General features: G+C 37.8%; 1 protein-coding gene across 9 annotated transcripts in view; it reads right to left on the bottom strand.

Moving 5' to 3' along the window:
• Positions 1–345: 345 nt before the first annotated feature.
• The window catches only part of COBLL1 (cordon-bleu WH2 repeat protein like 1), an 80,696-nt gene continuing 59,511 nt past the window's right edge, over positions 346–21,530 (bottom strand). For 8 of the 9 annotated variants that reach the window (XM_033064809.2, XM_033064811.2, XM_033064812.2 and 5 more), the window contains 7 exons: positions 19,790–19,934; positions 18,771–18,839; positions 12,418–12,676; positions 9,868–9,953; positions 6,372–7,969; positions 5,588–5,770; positions 346–2,867 (listed from right to left, as the gene is read on the bottom strand). In XM_033064809.2, coding sequence (XP_032920700.1) covers positions 2,781–2,867; positions 5,588–5,770; positions 6,372–7,969; positions 9,868–9,953; positions 12,418–12,676; positions 18,771–18,839; positions 19,790–19,934 — 2,427 coding nt within the window. In that variant the 3' untranslated portion in view covers positions 346–2,780. The remainder of the gene's footprint in view (positions 2,868–5,587; positions 5,771–6,371; positions 7,970–9,867; positions 9,954–12,417; positions 12,677–18,770; positions 18,840–19,789; positions 19,935–21,530) is intronic. The other variant, XM_033064807.2, reaches the window with a different exon arrangement.

The following is a 21,530-nucleotide window of genomic DNA, read 5'->3' as shown; positions in this document are numbered from 1 at the left end:
GTCATAACACACCTTCACTGGAGCCTGCTGTTGTGTCTGGACAACTACACCGACATTTCATTTACTTCAGTATCCTGATCTTCCTTCCTGAACATTTTGACTGCCATGCAAAAGGCAAGGGGGTTATAAGAGGTATGGCATAACTAGTTGCCTCCTGTTAGAAGACATCTGTGACACATGTTGTCCAAACTATAAGTATTCTTGGGCTCAAAAAATAGTCTGTGGACCCTGCATGTAAGGTATCCACAACAAAAAATGAAATTCTGTCCAGCTTGGGCTTGTTACTTGAGCAGAAATGTTTTTATGGTTGAATAATGAATAAACACATCAAGTTCATCAACAAGAGTTTGTCTAGTAGACTTTAATAAAAGAGTGTAAGAAAAAAAGCATCTGTAGAAATACAACAGAAAGATTTTAAAATGTCTTACATACATATCTTGAAAGAAGAGGGAAAGAGAAAGTTTTGTTAATCAAAATTGCCAGCTAGTAACGAAAAGTCTTATTGAAGAGTTTCACAGTACTATAGCGTGTGTAGACATTACAGTCGGTTATCAAGCAAGTTCAGTTACAGAAAGAAGAAACGCTAAAATTCAAGCAAGGTGGTTTTATCTCTCTTATGTAAGATATTTGCCTTCAGGAGTTCACATGAAAAGGCAGTTTATTTTTAATACATGGGACTAAGATACACACAGCAGTACAGTTTTATAGTCAAAAACTAAAGAACAGAGTGTGATTATTTGAATTTTCCCCAAAACAAGAAATCAGACTTTGTTGATTGGTTTGAAAAAGTGAAACATCATATATATTTGTATTAGCACAGGTGGAGATTAAAATAATTTTATGAAATAACTTTGGTCACCTTAGCAGAGAATACCAACATTTGAAAAAAAACCCTGTAACTCCCACACACCCAAAGTACAAGAGACTCTTTTCACAATGCAACCTTTCTTTGGCAGTTACAGATCAGCATGTTGTATAGGAATGCCTAAACCACAGACTTCAAATACCACAAAAAGCACAGACCAGAATCCAGGGAGCAAGTTACAATTTTCAAGTGTGTCCCTCAAGATAGAAATCTAGAATGCAAGCCCCAGTTAGAAACTAGAAAAGCCCCTGTATCTTCTATCTTATTATTTTCAAGTAAAGGCTGAAACATTCTTTTGCAGTAAGAACCTGAAACAGATGTTTTGAATTATCATGTGAGCTTCCCCCATGGAATGAACTCTTGGCTGGAGGTAAGAACAAGGAGATGGAAGTGGAAACACACATAGACAAGGGACTAAGACACAGGAGAGAAAATGGAAGAGAAGAGAAATGAAAAAATGTTCATCAGATCTCTGTATGAATTTTTATTTACTAAAACATTCCTTAAAGGGTTTCAGCATTAAGTTAACACCATAACTTGTAATCGGTAATTGACTCTCTACTAGGAAAGTAATTAGACCTCTTTGAGATTATTGCACAAAAACCTGGCAGCAAACAATTTGAAAATGCACATATAGATCAGTTTCTGAAACTGAGTTACGTAATGTTCCTAAAGTACAAAATATATATATTGTTAAAGAGTAGAAATTAAATACAATTGCTTTATTTTAAATCAAGTCCAGCATAAAAATATTTTAATATGGCAAATACCCCAGGACTTGCTGCATGCCTTCATAATGTAGCTATTTCATCATGAGTGTGATAATATTTCCACCCTCTCCCCAAAATGTATAATCTTGACAAGAAATTTAAAATAGACAAAATACAATGTGAAACATTTTCTTTTAATATATATTCCCATTTTGGTATTTAATGCTTTATCTATAAATAGATGCTCTCTTACATAAGCATTATTTATGTGGTTTTGTCTGTTTTAAGATTAAAATATTTTGTATGATTAAGTCCAAAGCGGTTCATTTTTCGGTTCTACTTTGTGTGAAAAAATATTCTATTTCATTAAGTATCAAAACTGGAATTTGTTATTTATTAGTAACTAACTATATGTTCAGGACTACTTAAAGATATAATTAGTTTACAGAAAGTATTGCTTATCTGAGTGTTAGGTAAATACTATATACAGACATTTAAAGAGTAGTTGAAAAATATAATGTAGTGCTACTGTTAAGAAAAGGTTTTGAGTAATACAGAAGTTTCCAATAATTTATGTCCTGATTTTGTGTGTGTGTGTGTGCTACCAGGAAAAAAATTACAGGAGGATAACAAATAAATCAAAATATATATCCTAATTACTCTCTGATAGAGGAACAAAAACATCTATTTTTTTTAGACAGAAACAAAGTATTACATTGAATTAAGATTTCTACTAATTACAATTTTAATTTAATGAAGTAATATGGAGGCAGCATGTGGTAGATTTAAGTTCATACAATCTGTAAAAGTAATACATAATTGAAAATTATTTTTTGATCTAAAACTTCTAGGTTGCTTCCAATCTGTAATTTCAGCATAGTGCTACACATTGTTAAGTCTTGAAGGCTAAAATCAAGAATCTTCAATTCTCATTCTATCATAAGCAAAGCTCACCTACACCTCTTACACGTCTTAAAACTTTTTAGCAGCATAGTCAGCTTTATAAAGAGAAAAAGGCAAAATATTACTATAATTTACATACTCTAGTAATCTTTTCAAGGCATCAAAAGACCCAGTTTGAAATTGTTAAAACTGTTGACAAAAATATATTAACATACACTTGCATTTACACTTTCAAAAATTTGTAATTAGTATTAAGTTGGCCTATGAAGCAGTAGTAAAGTGCAAAATATTTGGTATAATATCTAGGGATTAGCCTTAGATTCTGTGGAATACAAAGGATTAAGCCTGGCTCTTCCATTGACAGCTATGGTGTTTGATGGAGGACCAACCTGGGAGGATGGAGAAAAACAAAAAGAAAGAAAAAAATATTAAAGAAATGTTAAAATAAATTTCCAGATTTTTCTCTCTCCAATATGTTACACAATGTTACTTCATTTGGTGTTTTTCTCAATGCAATGGAAGACCTCCTATATGATTCCTTAACTAAGCACATATTCTACAGAAGTGGAAACAGAAGACTTAAAAACATTGTTTAAACATATTTTATCCTGACTAAAAATTTCATGCGTAACTATTCAAAAGATGTGTCATTTTTTGCCCTTCTCCACACCTGGATGCAAAGAAGTACTTGAAAAACATCACTAAACCATACATTTTTATTAAATATTGAGCAGACCTGATTTCTTACTATATCTTCTAACACTTCTTTATACCATAGTAATATTTCTTTTATCAGAAGCAAATCATAACTTCTAGCACTGATAGCCAAAGCCTGATTTTCAGTGGAACTGCATAACCCAACAGCTCCAACTGGAGTTGACGGGAGCTGTAGATGCTCCACAGCCATGAGAGCCACATACCACAGCACAGAGTTTACTAAATACAATGAAAACATTCTCAAGTGAAAAATCCTTAAAAAGAAACTTTACTTGACCCATTTTAGATTAGTAATTACTGAGGGCCCTATTGAACAGGAAAGACCAACAACACAAAAGGCCACAGATCTCAGCACTGCATACTCACAACATATTAAGTAAAACAGATGGTGAAAAGAATTAAAGAACTTGACAAGTGGTGCCAAGATTTACTTTTTAAAATGACCCTCAGAGCTGCAAGCAGAGAGAGTATGGTAAGAGGTAAGAGAAGCAAGCTCCTGATGGACATCACTCATTATTCAAATGGATCTGATTAGGACTCCTTTTCCTGACTGCAGTACAATATTGGAAGCTATGAGGTGTATGCATTCTGTAAGTCCTCTCAATTCTCCAAAGCACTTTTGGATGTAAATAACTTACTGATACAAAATGCTTAATTTCTCTGTCCTACTACTGCCAGTTCTCCACATTAAAAATTAAATGAGACTATGTTTTTATTAAACTTGCTGTAGGCCAAAAAAATCTCTTTCTGCTGTCAGACATACCTGTATCACAGCATATGCACCCTGAGAGTGAAAAGAACAGCATGTACAATTTTATGCTTGGCAAAACTTCAGTGAGTTCTTCACTGCATTTTGTTTGTGTTCCAGGGGTTTTTTTAAGCCTAGTTCAGATTTCTGTGCTGCAGACTGCTCTTCTTTATGGTTACAGCTTCTTCATTATTCATAATTTCTTCTTTAAAAGTACAGCCCTTTCATCACCCCAGTCTCAACATGTAATTTACTGACAAAGCACATCTCCCACCCACAGAAGAGAAAGGGAGAAGATAACCAATTTCAGTCATTATCTCTCTCCTCTTCCCCATGCCATTTTTTGTACCTAGACTGATAAAGACTATATGGGTCAAACTCTACACTAAGAACATTTCTATTAAAAAGAATGAGCAAATAAATAAGTGTCATAGTATTCAGAATGCAATAATCTAGTGCAATTATGCACTAGAAGGAAAAAAAAATGTTAAAAATATATGCAAATAAAATCCGAACAGTATTTCTGGTAGAACAGATTTTACCTCTAACAGATTCTGAACAATACAGTGTTTCCTTAATCTTATCCTGTTATTAATATGATTACTGACATGTAGTTAGAAGCAATTCTAAAGTGTATTATATACCAGTTTTGCTGATCAAACCCTACTTGAGTGTGCTTGCAACTTTTCCAGGAAACTCAGTCTTCCTATTCACTGCAGAAAGGATGGGAGACATATAAGCCTCAGAGAAGCTGTTTCATTACTACAATGAAACAAAATCCTGTAAAATGGAATGTTCCACTATCTGGCCATTCACTGTGAGATTTCGACCCAAGGGAATCAAAGACTTCCACAAAACAAACAAAACTGTCCCTTGTATCCACCTACCACACATTGTTACTTTCTTTCAAGTGGAAAAGGGAAGAAAAACAAAAACTACTGAATTTCTTTGACCTTCTGCAATGAAAAAATTAGTCCTCAAAACAGAATGCAGAATACTAATGTGAGTTCAAGAAAACTTGGTGAGGTTATGGTCGGTTGCAAAGTTAAAACAGTTCAGATTTTAGAAATGTAGACTGTTTTATCCAACGAGAGACACATAGGTTAATTTTAGGAAAGCTTTTAACCAGAGGGGTTAGGGGAAGATGTTCCTTCCAGGACTGTTGACAAAATATTGAGAAATATCTCAGTTATGATGCCTAACAGATTACGGACCCGATAAAGTCTAATAAATAGGAGAATAGTCTCAGAACTGTGCACTATCTGCCTGCAAAAGGTTGCAGCCACTTCAGGTCCAGAACAAAGCTGCTCAGCTGGTTTCTAAATCCATATAATTTCAATCCCTGTAAACACAAACAAGTCAGATTTTATGGACGAGATATTTAACTGATAACCTAGAGATTTCTATTTCATTTCAGGAAGATTTTGATTACATTTGTACTGCATGAAAATAACAGACAGTTGAAGCTCTGTGGGTGCATTTCTGCAAAACTGACCCTCTTCCCCACCTCTCTTCCCATTGTTAAGAGACCTCCAGGCAGGAGTTTGTGCCAAAACTAACTGCTTTTAGAATCAGGCATTAGTATGGTAATTTTGAAGGAAGCACCATGAGTTCTTTGTTTTGGATGCAATGATGAAAACTCACCCTTTTCAATTTGGCAGCAGCTTCTCCAGAGCGGATTGCAGCCAGCAAGCTCTGGTGGATCTGTTCGGGGTCAGCGCGCGGGAGCGTCATCGCGGTTTGTCTCTTGGTGACAGGGCGTGGGTGGTCAGGGGAAGCACCTGACTGTGCCTGACTCTTCTGCTCACTAGGCACATGGCTGCCTTTCTATAAAGGGAGGAAGTGGAAGGAAAAGAAGCCAAAAGCTTTTAATCTGAATCAGTTATAAATGGAAATCTGAATCAACCTGGCACAAGGTTGCATAGCAAACTGCTGCCATTCTAGTGTTTGCTTGGTTCAAGATTTCTGAGATCAGCCACATTTCCAGCACAGCATATAGTTTCTCTCTCAAGTAATTATGCCAGCAAAACTTCATATCTTCATTCAAGAGTGCTTGTGGCATGACCACTTGAAGCCAAATGGATCATGCCACTCAGAATTAAATTTAAGAAACCAGCACACAGAACTATAAAGAACAAATAATAAGTATTACACAGGATGAATGACTATCTAATTTACAGTTCTTTAAAGTAGGGGATGTTAATTATGGAAGGAAATTATTATTTCCAATCATCTGAATGATGTTGCGCTCATTTTTAACATTCCCTGTAATCCTGCACTTCATTATTATGCTGTGCTACTGGTGGACATCACAGGCTGTTTTCCCTGCACAAATACAGTGCTTTCTGACCAGGGAGTGGTTCAGAAACCAGCCTTTACACAGCCTGCACTTGATCCACAGTCAATTAGTATCAGAAATAAAGTTTACCTTATCCATCAGACTATTTTGTGACCCTGCTGTTATGGTCTGTAAGGAAGGACTTTTCACTTCAGGCATGGAGGTAGCTGAGGAGAATTCAGCTGCCCCAGGGACAGAGGAGAGCTCCACTGGCAATTCCTCTCTCGGTGCCTGGCTAGTGATCGTACGCGTCTTGTTGAATGACTGCGACCTTTTGACTGCAGATGAGACAGCAAGAGCAAAAGGGGATGGTCTTGAACTGGAATATGGCTTTGGAACTGCGAAAGTTCTGAGAGTTTTTAGATTCAAAGGTGTTGGAGGGCAGGAGGGAAAGTTTAAAGGCTTATTGCTTTTAACAGGAGAGGTGGAAGATTCAATGTTTTTTCCATCATCAACTTTTTCTTGATCTGCAGGAGGAGATGGAATACTTGTTTTTTGTAAAGCCAAAGAAGTCAAATCTGGTGGTGACATTTTTTTACCCATCTCTGTATTCTTAACTTCATTTTTAATTGAATTAGGAGCACAAACCGTGCTTCTGGCAACTGCAGATGTCACATAGTGACCTGAAGCTCTTCGTTGCATCTGCAGATAAAAAGAACTAGGCTTTGTTGTAGGACTTAATGGACTTAATGCATTTGACTTGTCCTGAGTCTCAGAAGAAGCATTTGTATTATCCAAGTTCAGCATCAGTGGAACATGCTGCTTGAAAGATTGTCTTTCCATCTGGTTGGTCTCAGTAGTAATCTCAGCTCCAGAGGTGATAGTATGTTCAGAAATGCTGTTCACCCTCTGCAGCAGACCATTTGCTGCTGCAGCTTCATTTTGTGAACCAGCCTGTAAAGGACCCACACTTTTTGACAGATGAGGAATTTCAGTTTGCACTGTGAATTCCTTGGGGGCTTCTAAAGTAGATACCTCTTGATCCTTATGATCCGATAGAACTTCTGATTCCCAGCTCTTCATCATTTCTAAGAATTTTGGAGGCACTATCTTATAAGTAGTCATCCCAATTTTTGGTATGTAATCCCTTGTAATTTCATTAGCAGGTTTGGGTTTAGGTTTGGTGTCCTGTCTATAAAAGGGGTGACCTTTTACAGGAGAGTCATCTGAAGTTTCAGCAGTTGTTTCTGGTGAAGCAAAATCACTGCCATTTATACAGATGTGACTCTGGTCTTTTATTGGAATTACTTTTTTATGAGTAACTTCTTGTGTCTCAAGATTTTGTTCTATTGAAGTATCTTCACTCTCTTGATGCATTTCATGCATCACTTGAACATGGGAGTTGTTCTTATCTCTGTCGTGTTGAGGGACCAGTTCTCTAAATGTGGATGATTCAACATCCTGAGGAACATTAATTTCCTTCTGTACAGTCCTTCCCAAATCCAAAGTCTGGATTCCAACATCCTGAGTTTTTACTGTATCCAAGCCAGTTTGATTTGTTTTGTCATCTTGTTTTTCTGAAATCAGTTGAGGATAATTCCTATGACTTACAGAGATGTCATTTTTACATGCCTGGCAGTTTGATAGTCTGTCAACTTCAAGATTGTTATTTTCTCTAAAATCTACTGTTTTAATTTCAGCTGTCTGAAGTTCTTCTGTTCTTGGAAGGAGTTTTGTATCACTGTGATCTTTAAGTTAAAGAAAGATTCCAAAATTAATAAAAATTACAAAAAGATTCTCTCTTCCCTATTAAATCATGAAGCTCTGCATCCAGTATATTTAGTAACAATTACTATTTTCTTACTGATGTTAGTATTTTCCCTAACCCTTTTAAAGGCTACTTAAATACATGTTTATATTTGGTTTATATTGCCAAATAATTGTATTCTAACTCAGATATTATTCCTTAATAAAAAGATTACAGATGCCATGCATCAACCAAATAGAAAAAAACTAGTCTAGAACAATTTTTAAAGTACAGTAATTTCATGACCATAAGTCGCACCGGACCATAAGGCGCACCCCCTGAGAGTCGGCAAAATTCGCAACTTTGTAGATCATATAAGGTGCATCGGACTATAGGGCGCACTTTTTTTTTTGCAGCGAGGCTCTGCCCCCAGCTCCCCTTGCGTGATTGCTGGCCGAGGCCCCGCCTCAACCCGGCAGCCATGGGCCCCCGGGCCCGCCTCCACCCGGCAGGAGCGGTGCCGCAAGCCACCGGGGCCGCCTTCACCCGGTAGCCATGGGCCCCTGGGACTGCCTGGACCCGGCAGGAGCGGTGCCGCGGGTCCCCTGGCCCGCCTTCACCCAGCAGCCATGGGCCCCCAGGCCCGCCTCCACCCGGCAGGGGCGGTGCTGCCGGCCCCTGGGCCCACCTCCACCTGGCTGCCGCGGCACTGCCGGCTCCCCCCACGGCTCACAGCTCACACTTCCGGTTTGGCAAATTTCACAACTTTGTACATCATATAAGGCGCACCGGACTATAAGGCGCACTTCGAGGGAAAATTTTAGTCAAAAGGGTGCGCCTTATAGTCGTGAAATTACTGTACTAATGAATTTCAGTTCATTATATAGGCATCAGTGACTCAAGAGCTCAAGGACTATTCAATATTGAGTAAGATGCAGTTTTTATTTAGTTCCACATGCTTGTGGCTTCTGTTCTTCAGTTTTAATGTTACAAATCTTGTAACATTAAAATGCACCTTGTGTATTTGTACAAGGTAACAACTGAAAAACACAGCAATTTGCCAGACCTATTTTTCCTGCCCTTTAGTTGCCTGATAATTCAATTTTCTACCCTGGACTAAACATGTGATTATCTCCCAAACACATAAATATTTTCGTCAAATTGTTTAAAACACAATATTGGGAAAATTAAATTCTTCAGGAATAGTCATATGGAGTGTTATTTTTTTGGGGGGTGAGGGGGAATCTTCATTTCATGTATGCTATAAACCGTCAGTTAAAATTTATATCACATATAAACAGGACTTGTGTTGTTATGATTTATTAACAGAGGTGTACTGAGTAGAAAAGACTATAGAAGGCCTAATATATAAATCTGAAAATCAGTGTCACAAAATAGTAAAATAAATCAGTCAGGTCACTAAATCCACAGGGAAATTTATGACCCATTAGATGCACAGGATGTCGTCATTTTGTTTCAGATCAGTGTGTCACTTTCTTTTATTTGTGCTTATTTCTGCATTTTCATGCAGAAAACTCATTCTAACTTCATAAGCAAAGAACAACTGATGGCTTCTTCCCCAGTGGGATGTAGCAGCCATGTCACCCCACGTGGCAGGATTACCTTTGTGTCAGCCTTCCCCCTCCTCAGCACTGTCCTACCCACACCATCCTGTAACACCACAACACAGCTTTGACTACTGCTAAAACAAAAATATATTAAACCCAAAAAACACCAAACTACATCCAATTCTTGCCATCTCATCTCAAAGAAAATACACTACAGCTAGGGTAAAAAAAATCATCTGATGACAACAATTCAAGAGTTGACTACACAGCCATCTCTTCAAAGGAATAGAAAAGTTCAAGTTTCAAGTATTAACAAATGTGAACTACTCACCATCAGCTTTAACTTGATCTAAAATTTTAGGCTTCCTGTCTGTTTGAAATCCAGCATCCTCACTGCTTATCTTAGTCTGTAGTCCTCTGCAAAGCACAACAGTACATTAAATATGCTGGTACCATTCATTTCAGTAAACACAAGGAATGATGCAAGAGAACTGGCAATATTCTCCAAACACAGATGGACAAAACAGAACCACTCTGCCAAACACTGGAATACTCAACAGAATCGATTTTTTTTGAAAAAACATGAGGAAATGCTGCCATGATATTTTACCAAAATGACATGCAGCTCCACTTGCTTCTGTGTAAGCAGATGATCAGTCTTCCCTTCTCTTCTCCCCCTCCTTTTGTTTACATGTGCAGTTTGAACAAGCCACTTTCCAATGGCAATTCCATTCCAGTGAAGCCACAATGGTTTTTCACTCATATAAAGTGTTCTGATAACACCAATCTAAATTGTGTCTCTGACTTTGTCCCCACCATGCTGCATGAGACACTGACTGTGTATGAACACATGAACTGAGCAGTACAGACTTCTCAAAGTAGTCCCTTTCAAGAAACACATTGAGAACAGCAAAGGAACACACACAATATGTCACTTGCATACTAAACATCTTGGAAATGCATGCAATATCTATTTACCTCATTTCATGGGAGACAAGAGAACTTCAAAAATACTGAATAAAAAACTCATCTTTTTAGGGACTGGGGGACATATTAAATCTTTGGCTTCAAAAGGTAAATGAAAAAGGAAAAAATACGTAAAATTTCTTAATAAAAAGTCATTAAAACTTCAAACTTTGTTCAAGATATTTTTATAATATCTAGTTAGAAATACTGGCATTATGAAGATTCCAAATTATTCGCCACATCAAATCCACTAGTTGTCAGAATCAGTGCATTGAGTTGACACATCTGCTTTGAATAATTTAAAATTATACATTTCTCAATAACCAGCCATGCTTGTGTTGCCTGTATAGTCCCAAACATACTATAAGTGTCCTACAAACCGCTGAACAGGAGTATATGCTCTCAAAATTATTGTTGGAAGAAAGTTAAAGCTCAGTCCTCCTACACTCTGTACTCTTGCTTAGCTCCATTCCTTTTAACATAGCTGGGTGAAATTATTAACAACAGGCTAAACTAGATTTTAAATAGGAATTTAAAAAAAATCAAATCAAAACCCACCAAATCCAAAAGCTCCAAAACACCACAGAGTATCATTATAGAAATCAGTGGTTTTGAGCAGAATATTTTGCATATATTCCTAGTTTGATTTTAAAGAAAACACTTCTCAAAGTAGCTAGATCTTATATATAAGATCAAAATTAAGTTTTCTAGAAATATGTCAGAGAAACCCCACTCCTCTTTTTGGAATCCCCAAAATAATTCAGGAAGCAATTGCCAAACTGAAGCCAGAGTGCAATCTACCTGATTGTCACCAGGATTATATGACATGAAAGGTTACTACCAATTCATAGGGGGAAAGGAAAGAAACATCCCCTGGACAACTAGGCAAACTGGCCCAATAACACAGGCTTAATAAATTGCAAATTCGAGACAATTTATCAGATCTCCAAAGAGGAGAAACACCCAAGCAACTGGGACAATATTCACCAGGACAGAGTATCAAACATTTTTGCAAAGCCACATTTGACCTTGGACTGACAAAAACGTCCCTTCAAATACAAGTTAAACCTCTCTTTACTACCTTGAAAGTTCTTGGCTACCAGGGCAGTCTCACATTTTGGCTTCAGTACAATAATCGAAATAGTTCTTTCAATTTAATTTGGGAACAGTAGCCAGCTTAGTTGCCCCAGGGAACAGAGAAATAGTGAATTACATTAACACAATGGGACTTCTCTGGACAATCAACATTTATTTCAAGCAGGCACTAACTCATGTTGGAAACCTGCTGAGTCAGGTAGTTTAACAAACATGCTGAAGGGCAAAGGTATAGCATCACCAGAAGGGAAAAAGAGCGGTTCAGGAAACTAATGTGTTTATTCTTTAAAAAAGCTGGATTAACTTGTTTTCCTGCGAGCAAATGGATTGAGACAGGTCAAGACCACATATAAGGAAAAGAAAAAACAAAAATTAAAGCCAAACAAATATGCAAGCAATAAGAATCATACCCAAAAGAACAGAAACGGTTGCTGTATCTGTTATCCCCCATCTGCAAGAATGAATTTGTATATTTTTATTTAACTAATCAATTAAAATTTTTTTTGCAGCATGCTGCTCTAGTAAATACACTGGGCATTTTAGAGCTGGGTTCAGCTTTTCTGAGCTCCAGCTGTTTGAGTAGTAAGGAAAGGGAAGATTAAACAGAATGACTGCAGTACATTTCATTGTCATTTTTGTTGAAAAGCTTTGTGAATTACTGTGCACAGAAGAGTGCTACAATGAAAGCTAAGCATATTAAAGCTCATTCCTCTCTCACAATTCTCTACTCTGTGCTTCATAATGAAACAGCACTCAGCATTTTATTTGCCTCCCCCATTGTCCCCCCAATGCTCCTTTCTTTGTCACAAAACGTACTTACTTGCCATCTGTGCTCATATTTTCTTGTTTTTCTTCCTTGAAGCTTTGCAAGTTGTCTATGGGAACACTGCCAGGAACAGGAGCTGATGAAGCAGGATCATTTTTGTCATTTTCCAGTGGTACCTCAGCAGAGCTGAAGGCTGCAGTAACCTCTGCTATCCCAGGAGAGGTGTTGGTGCTTCCACTGTCATCTCCCTGTTGCACACTTATCTCTTCCCTTTCATCAATTTCTTCCAGATTGTATTCTGAGTTCCTTACATCTACACTCACAAAAGAAAGGAAAAGAAAGTAAAAATACCCCCAAACCAGGAAAACCCAAACCAAGCCACAGCTCTCAATGCAGGTTGTAGATTAAAAAGGACTGTTCAAGGCAGCCTAAAAGTCTGAAGAAGGAAAACTGACTTTTTTCACAATTCAGGTAAATTTTTAAAAAATAATTTTAAAAAGAGATCCATTCAGACTTCACAGAATTCTGTTTATTTTCAATTCTTTCTCTTGACACAAGAATATCACCATGCTACTGTCCATCTGGTTCTGTATCTGTACCTACTGTAAAATATTTTCCATATTTAACCCAAATGTTGAATTAAGATTGTTAAATATATTTTTAATTATTTCATAGCCCCAAATGTCATGGACAGATGCTTTTACCCATACTTCTTCCATTAGCTCTCCAAAGAGTTTTAAAATACACAGTTCCTCTATATCAGAGTAGGAATGTTCAAGAATGTTCAAGAGTTACAGAGTAACCCAAATATCAATTTTTCCCATGGTTTGAACAAGTCTTCATCACCACTATCAAAAGTTTCCCATAACCATCCTAAGTGTATTAAAGTGTCTCGTGAAGTGCTTCATGTTACGGTAGAAAAAGAAAGTTCATAGGAAAGTGTTAATCCATAAAAATACTGACATTTGCAGCCAGAGTACAGTTAAACTAAAAGGCTGAGTTGCTGGATTAGGACATAAATAAATCAGTGTACTTGAAGTTAAACTAATAAATACACCTGCCCAGGGTACTCCCATCAGCTTTGGGTGCAGTGACACCTGTTAGGAACAAGCCTTGCACTCGGACAATTAGGTTTCAGTCTAAGTACAGTAATTTCACGATTATAAGCCACACTGAGTATAAGCCGCACTTCTGGGTTTCAGCAACTTTTTGGTTTTTTGTCCATATATAAGCCGCACCTGATTATAAGCCGCATGTTACAATACAGAGTGTGATAAAAGGTATCTGTTCTATCACCATCTGTTGAGGGTGGGCACAGTGATCCTTATCTCAATGGCAGATAATCTGCTAATGGGCCATCCATTGAAACCAGGCAGGGCATTGTTCTTTATCTTTTCACAACCCATCCTTCCTCCAGGGAGTCATTGTCTGCTAATGGCCCATTGAGTCCCACTGTGTGACTGATAAAATTACTGCATCCCATTGGAAGTTGCTCCAGCCAGGGGGAAGAGCCCAACATTTCTTACCAAGATAAAAACAGAAGTTTTGGGACACTAAGGTAGCCCCTTTCTCCACTGGACTCCAGTGGAAAACCGGATTTCTCCACATCAACACTGGACCTCCAGAGGGAAACTGCACCTTGTACAGGAGCACTGCTCCAACTGAATCACATCTGTCACTGCAAGACGACTGCAACCACCATTTAATGGGACTGCTACCAACACCCTGCCTGACGGGGTGTCAGGTTGTACTCTGACTTTGTCAGGGTTTAGAGTTTGTTTCTTTGTAGTACTGTATTTCTATTTTAATTTCCCTAGAAAAGAACTGTTATTCCTAATTTCCATATTTTTACCTGAAAGCCCCTTGATTTCCAAATTATAATAATTTGGAGAGAGGGGGTTTACATTCTCCATTTCAAAGAGAAGTTCCTGCCTTTCTCAGCAGACACCTGTCCTCCAAACTAAAACAGCAACTTTTTGTTCTTTGTCCATATATAAGCCGCACCTGATTACAAGCCGCACTTTGGGTTCGGACCAAAATTTTAGTCAAAATGGTGCGGCTTATAATCGTGAAATTACTGTAATATCAGTAGATTTCCAAGTATAAGCCAAAGTCAACAAAGAAAACAAAAAGGAATACTGGAAAGTCGCAGATCCCAGAGTACAAAAAAAGTTAGACTGACTTTTCTTAGCAGCTCTAGTCTACAATGGTACAGTACCTCTAGAGAAGTACAGTGTTACACAAAAGTTATAAGAGGACGCATGTATTGGAGAAAGGCTCAGTACAGAACAGAAACTTTGAAGTTTACAATAGGGTCACTAGCTAAGAGTAATACCAAAGAAACTCAGAATTATGGGGAAACTACAAAATACAAATATTTTACTGTTTAGTTCTTGGTTTAATATTGCAATCTTGTAATAGTGCTTTGCAGTTGCGCATTAAGCAATGTGATCAACACATGCCATAGTGCTGAATGCAGAGTGGATTTAAATCCCCAAGGAAAGAAAGGCAGGACTGCAAAGCGGTGCAGGTAAGCTCCTTCCATGTGGTTTCAGCATAGGACAATGTGACAAATATGTCACATTGGTATTACAGGACTCCTACAGGGTCTTCTCTTCCTTTCATCTTCCACCCTATTCCACCTAGGGAAAACTCACACTCAGCAGCCTCATACTTTGGGGGATCATTTTAGTGATGGCAGTATAATTTCATATGTGACAAGTTAAATATAAATGTCAAAATGAACAAACAAAGCATAACAGAATATGAGCAAACACTGAACTGGCTAAGATTATCCCACAGCCTGTAACTGGCACTCTAGAACATCACCTCTGGTGAGACCTATTATGACATGGGCCTGAGCCATCACCAGCTACAGGAACAAAGACTGAGATTTTCAGTTTAAATACTCTATGGAAACCTGAATTATGCAACAAAGAATAGCGAGGACTTCTGACAAGAGAACTGGAAGCATTCTGGAGCTGCTATGGCTTTGTGCCCAGGCACTGCTGTCATTTCTCTGCTGCTTTTTCTCTGGAGAGGAGTGTAACAAAGACCCAGTTGTATCTCCTAGGATGGAAACTTAGCTTGGGTTGGTAGGAGACATTCCTGACATTCCTGCTATGTGAAAGTCTGTTCTTTGCTGTGCTAGAAACACTTCAAGCGTTGGAGTGGACTAACCTGACCTACAAATGGATAATACCAAAGAAAAAACAGCCCTCACACTTCTTAAAAAATGCTCTACCTCGTTTGTCAGCATAACATCAGCCTTGCTTGCTAGTGGATTTTCATCTGTTGCTGGGTCTCATTTCAGACCTGGGCCATCACTGCTGCAGCAGAATAAAATCTGAATACATTTGAACACAAACAACATTTAACAAACATCTTTCACTTACGTCATGCAGGTAACTCCCTAAGGAGTTACCTAGAGCAGTTCAGATTCTGATTTGTTTCCAAACCCTCAGTTTATAGCTTTTACATGCAACCTATTTCTAGGAAGAACTTACAACAATAGTGGCTATATATTGTTGCCTATTGCTTATACACCCTATCCATAGCTTCATATGCAATATAAATTGCATTTCTACCTGCATATAGTTTATTTGCTTAGAACATTAGTCACCAGGTTTAAAGTAGCCCTAAACCAATAGAGGTACAGTGTGTCACTGTGAAGGTAGACACATAGATACATACACACAGACATATATATACACATATACACACACACACCCCCCTAATGACTGACATAGCAACTGCAAGTCTCCTTTGAGCAGTAAGAATACCCTCTGCCCAGCAGAGAACAGGCTGGTGCTACTCTGTGAGTTGTCATGCTTGTAAGCACCAGAGTTGGAAAGCCTGACTACATCATGCAAATCTGCTCTTGACTCTACAGCCCCTAACAAGGTGCTTAAGAAATACTGCAACCAATACGATTATATCAAGTGATTTGCTTGATGGAAAATTTTATGAAAATCTCTAATTTCAAAATTTGTTTTGAATACTGTTTTACCATCTTCCCTAGAAAAATAAAGACTAAGCATAATTAAACTTTCGGAAGGTGAACAAAAATCATAATTGATAAAGAAAATTGTTGTTTATAAACCCAAACATTCACATTACTTCTCTGTCAATGTTTATTCTAGCAGATATGTGTCCTCAAACTACTTTTGTCAAGGTACACACTGTTTTTACACCATGGGAAAACTGCCATTTCACAAGAGAAATGTTGCCTATTCCATACTACATAGCTCCACTTATGTATATGTGTTTAAGTACTGCACAGCTAAGAGACACCAAATTGAACATTTGCAGTGGTTCATTTTAGGGCAAAGAGTAACACTATATTTGCATCTTAGGTTTTTTTGCTTATTTGCTGAAGTAGCACTGCAGAAGAGAGAATGCCAGTCACAGCCAAACAAAAACTAACAATGCTGCCCAGATGCCTTACAATCAAAGCAGCAGCAACCCAAACGGAAGGAACTCCAGTTTTTGTAAAGTTAAAATTATGTCCAACTTTGCAATTTAAGTGATACTGAGCTGTTTTAACCATTTAAAAAAAATAACCAAACATGGATAATTTTCAGACTAGGACCAGCACAGATGTGCTGCATCTGATTTTGCTGCAGGTTAATATTGGTTCTCACAGCAAGAGGGACTTTGCTAAAAGGACCCTTTATACAGAGGCCTCAAGACAGTTTCAGAGATGCCACCAGAGAGCAGCAGTATCCCATGAGAAAAAAAAAAGGCAATGAAGCTCTGCTATGTGACTTCTACATACATTTAAAAAAAACAGCACTACATTAAGTCTTCAGCAAAGGACACTGCATGAAGGCACAAGGAAAACCAGAGACAAGTTTGTCACTAACTGCAGAGGAAAATCCAAGGGTTCAAGAAAGACTGCCCTAAGCCCAGTAAAGATGATTACCTTTTTCTATTTCTTTCCATTACAGTTTAAATTAAAGTATTTAATTATAGAACTCAAATGCCTCAAGCACAAGTTTCTAAATCTATGGGAAAATAAACAAGCCATTTCTTCCAAGTTCAGGGGTGCTTATCTACACAGCACTTGGACATTACAGTGATGAGAAAGGCAAAAATTCTAAAACAGATCAACAATCTAAAGTTAGAAACAAGTACAAGAAAGATAAAACACTTGATTTAAAATCACAGTATTATAAACTTGTTCATCTTAGACCCACTGCATGTAGATAGTTTTAAACACACAAAATTCAGTACTAATTTAAAAAATCACTCAGAATTGATTATTCTCTTTCATCTGCTACAACAGCTAGGACAAGGAAAGGTTACAACTTTGTTAGATCTTCAACCCCACAGTACAGGTTCCTACTCCCATTTATTACATTACATATTGTTTCCACGTAATTTTTTTGCAATAATTTACATAAATTACCCTAAACACAAACCAAGCCCAAATTTACTGATCACTGATTTTTTATTTTTACCCCCTCACCAGAGACCTAGCATCCTAGCAGATGACTTTTTCAGCTCTTGTGGTACATTTTTGCTTTACCACTCCAAACAATTTGACTGGCATCCAGAATAAAACAGCTGGAAAACCACTTAAAAATTCCTGTCAACTAGCACAGTAACTGAGTGATTAGCCTCCTATAATGACAGCAGCACTCCACAGGCTTAGCATTTATATACTTCATTCTTATTAAATGCATTGAAGAGTTATTTTTTCAGACTGCATTGGCACTAATTATTCTAAACACTTCTGCAAATTTTAGAAGACTTCTAGATGTTGCATCTTGTAACTGAACTCTACAGTCTGGTGCTTACAAACAACAGTATTTCACAGTACAAACTGAATAAATTTTAAAAAGCACTATGTTCAGCACCTAAATAATTGTATTTTAAAGAGCTATACTTCCATACATCACATTTTTCCCATAACACCCAACAAATAATTTAATGTATAAACAACTATTTATGCATTCCATTTGGATTTACAACTTATGTTTTCAAAGGCTGTTCAGATGCCAACCAAAAGCCAGGCACAGATTTACTCCTGCCCCTGTGTTATGCAGGTCAAGGGCAGCACAAGGCAGGGTTCTAAAAACAACACTGGGCTTTAGCTTTTGAAAAGCTTATTATGAGGTACAGAAAAAAAAACCCAGAAATTCTGGATAGTTCTCTTTAACTTGTGAGGAAGGAGAGAAAACAGGGATAATGTTTAGTTTATTAAATGCAAAGCATAGATACCAATACAAAATATATTGTATTTTTTTCCGTAGACAACAGGGGTAAAAAATACCCTTATTTTGGAAGGAAAACTTAATTGAACTGAAGCATTACAATTAATTCTATAGTTATGACACATCTATAGTATAGTAATTCATTACTATGAAGTAAATTTTATCAGTACTCTTGTAGAAAGAACCAACCTGTTTCAGGCTTCATTTCAGTGGCTCTTCCTTCTGCTTTAGTGGAGGCTGATTCTGTTGACTCTGTTACTGCAAAAAGTGAAGCAACATTCTTTACCACCTCTCATTTTCAGCACCAACAAAAGTCCTAGATAAAATATTAGACTGTGGTCATACAGACTAGTGATTTCTTCAAGAAACACCCTTAAATCCACTAGTGCTGATTGTCACATTTTCCAGATATTTTAACCTCAATTCTTAGGTAGTTTTGAACCAGAAAATTGGATTTTTGATCAAAGAGAAGAATTACTAGAAAACAAGCGGACTTTCTCTGAGATTCTTCTAGTTAGTCCATTAGTCTAGTTAGTCCAATAGTCTATTACTCTCTCTGATCCAGAGAAGCTAATGGTTTCTCTCCACCCTAAGCAGTCCACTTGAGCAACAAACACAATTCTATACTTAACTATAATTAATATGGTATTGTCTGGGTTTTTTCCTGATCTGCATGCTCTAAATACCTCTCTCTCACTTGTGGGAAAATAACAGAAGACTGGTGAGGAGGATTGCAAACACACTCAAGAGACTTGCAGTAGGGGTGCAAAACCCCAGATTTATCATATTAATTGCTGCTTAGTCTTGTGTGTTTCACAAGTGGAACACCTGTGTTCAGCTAATATAGGTGTGTGATAGACCTACAAGGCATCTTATGGGACATACTGGAGATTACTGCCCTGCCGTGGGAAAGATCAAAGCCCTGTGTAAATACACCTGTGTGAATCCCTGACACAGAGGGAAGGAAGCAGGTTTGGCCATCATCTGGCGCAGACTGAGCTCTGCAGTGCCAGTGTTTCCCCCCGGGTGCCTCTGCCCAGGCACTGCTTCGAGGCTTCCCGTTAGTGAGGTAACAAAGATAAATGCATTCTTAGCATCTGCAGTTTTGTGGCTGCCCACTTGAGGTTATCTCATAAGGTGGCATTACTTTCATGTTTAGCCAGCTATACTTTCTGTTGCCTGCCAATTAAACAGCATAAAAAGATTACCAGGCTCATTAGTGCTCTCACTTTGATCTTCTGGTGCTCTAGAGGGTGGTGAGGGCGCCTTGCGCTTCATCCTGCGCAGAGAGGAGTTCACGGAAGCGGTGTCACTGAGCGGCAGGGAGCCCTTCCTCACCAACCCCACAGAGGCCTGGGAAGGGACACAGGGCACAACATTATCAGCAATCAGTGAAAAACAGAAAAATAGCTCCAGTAATTATTCCCCAGAAGTATTTATAATATACGTTTGGGAAAGAGAGAACATATTACCAAACGTATTGTGTTTTTCATCTTAAATCCTCCAAGGAGTTGTTTTTAAAAGAAAGATTTTCTCAAGTAATTGAATATATTCACAGAGGTGCAACATAGAGCAATAAAAGAAAATCAGTTGTTACCTGTAGTGTAAAACAGAATTTTAAATCTTTTATGCCCAAAGGCTATTCTAGAAACCCAAAATAAATCTTTTCTAAAAGTAGCTAAAATCATTGTGGAAAGAAGTTTCAACTACACCCCACCATAACAACATAACACAGTGTTTCCTTCTCCATACTTTCAACAGCAGTCCTAATTGACCTGTATACATAACTATTATGAATTTCTTTCCCTCCTTGAAATACCCAAACTTTCATAAAAATTTTTGGAATGCCTGATTTCAAACCTTATCAAGTACAACTGTCTTATAACATTTAACAAATTTAGTAAGTTGCAAAAAAGTTATAGTACCTACTGATGTTACAGCATAGCAATGTCCTCATTATTGCAGCAAAAATAAAAAATGTTAATTCACAAATTATCAAAACGATTTAAAAAACCGACAAAGGACACCTGCTGAAGACCTCATATTTTATAATACAGCTGTCCAATTGAATTTTAAGCTGTTTAAGAAACACATTCGCTGTCTCAGAAAGACAGTAGCTGTAAATTTGCCTGCCATTCTTAACTACAGTTTGCCTTATGCTGAAGAAAATTATATCCACATCTACTAGACAGACAATGTTCAGAATTCCAGCAATAAAGGAATGCATTTTGAAACTGGACACAGCTGCCAGTTTCTGTAGTAATTCTGATTCCTATCACTTGTCTACTCAACAATATAATAAAATCCTGCAGTGACATTCATTTCTGTGTAGAAGCATCCACAGAGCAGTTGGGTGTGGGGTCAGCTCCGGAGAACTTCTCTGTGCTTCAATTAACCAGCCCACTTCACAAAGCACAATGCCAAGGAACAGAGAAGATATAAAAACACCTACATATTCTTGTTTCACTGGCAATCCTTTCGAAAACGTCAGACAATAGAATTGTTGACCGTGTCAATTTCCATGGAAAAAGATGCTTATCATTTAGAAAGCTACCACTGAACAAATATCCAAAGATTCCACACTAAGTGGGATATGAAGGACCAAAAGCTAGAGTATTTGGTTGTATACAATCAAATCTATAAATTACAACAGAAAAGGTACTGTAACAAGGTGTGCGTCAGGCAGTGTTTGCCTGAGAGACAAATCCCGTGAGACTGCAATACAATGCCTGAACAAATGAACAGGGCTTTGAATGGAAAACTATCCTCTGAGCCACCCTGCGCACCCTCAGTCATCTGCTTTGTCCCACCCTGGTATCAGGTACAACAGATCCACAGCTACTGCTCTAGAACGAGCTCCACTGCCCAAAAACATACACACAATTCCACCCACCAACCAAGCAAGCAACTCAAACCTTTTACAGCAAAGCAAGACTCAGGCTTTAAGAC

Source organism: Catharus ustulatus, chromosome 7, assembly GCF_009819885.2.
Source record: "Catharus ustulatus isolate bCatUst1 chromosome 7, bCatUst1.pri.v2, whole genome shotgun sequence".
Lineage (NCBI taxonomy): Eukaryota > Metazoa > Chordata > Aves > Passeriformes > Turdidae > Catharus > Catharus ustulatus.
Note: the sequence above shows the minus strand (reverse complement) of the source record. Positions and strands in the feature narration are given on the sequence as shown.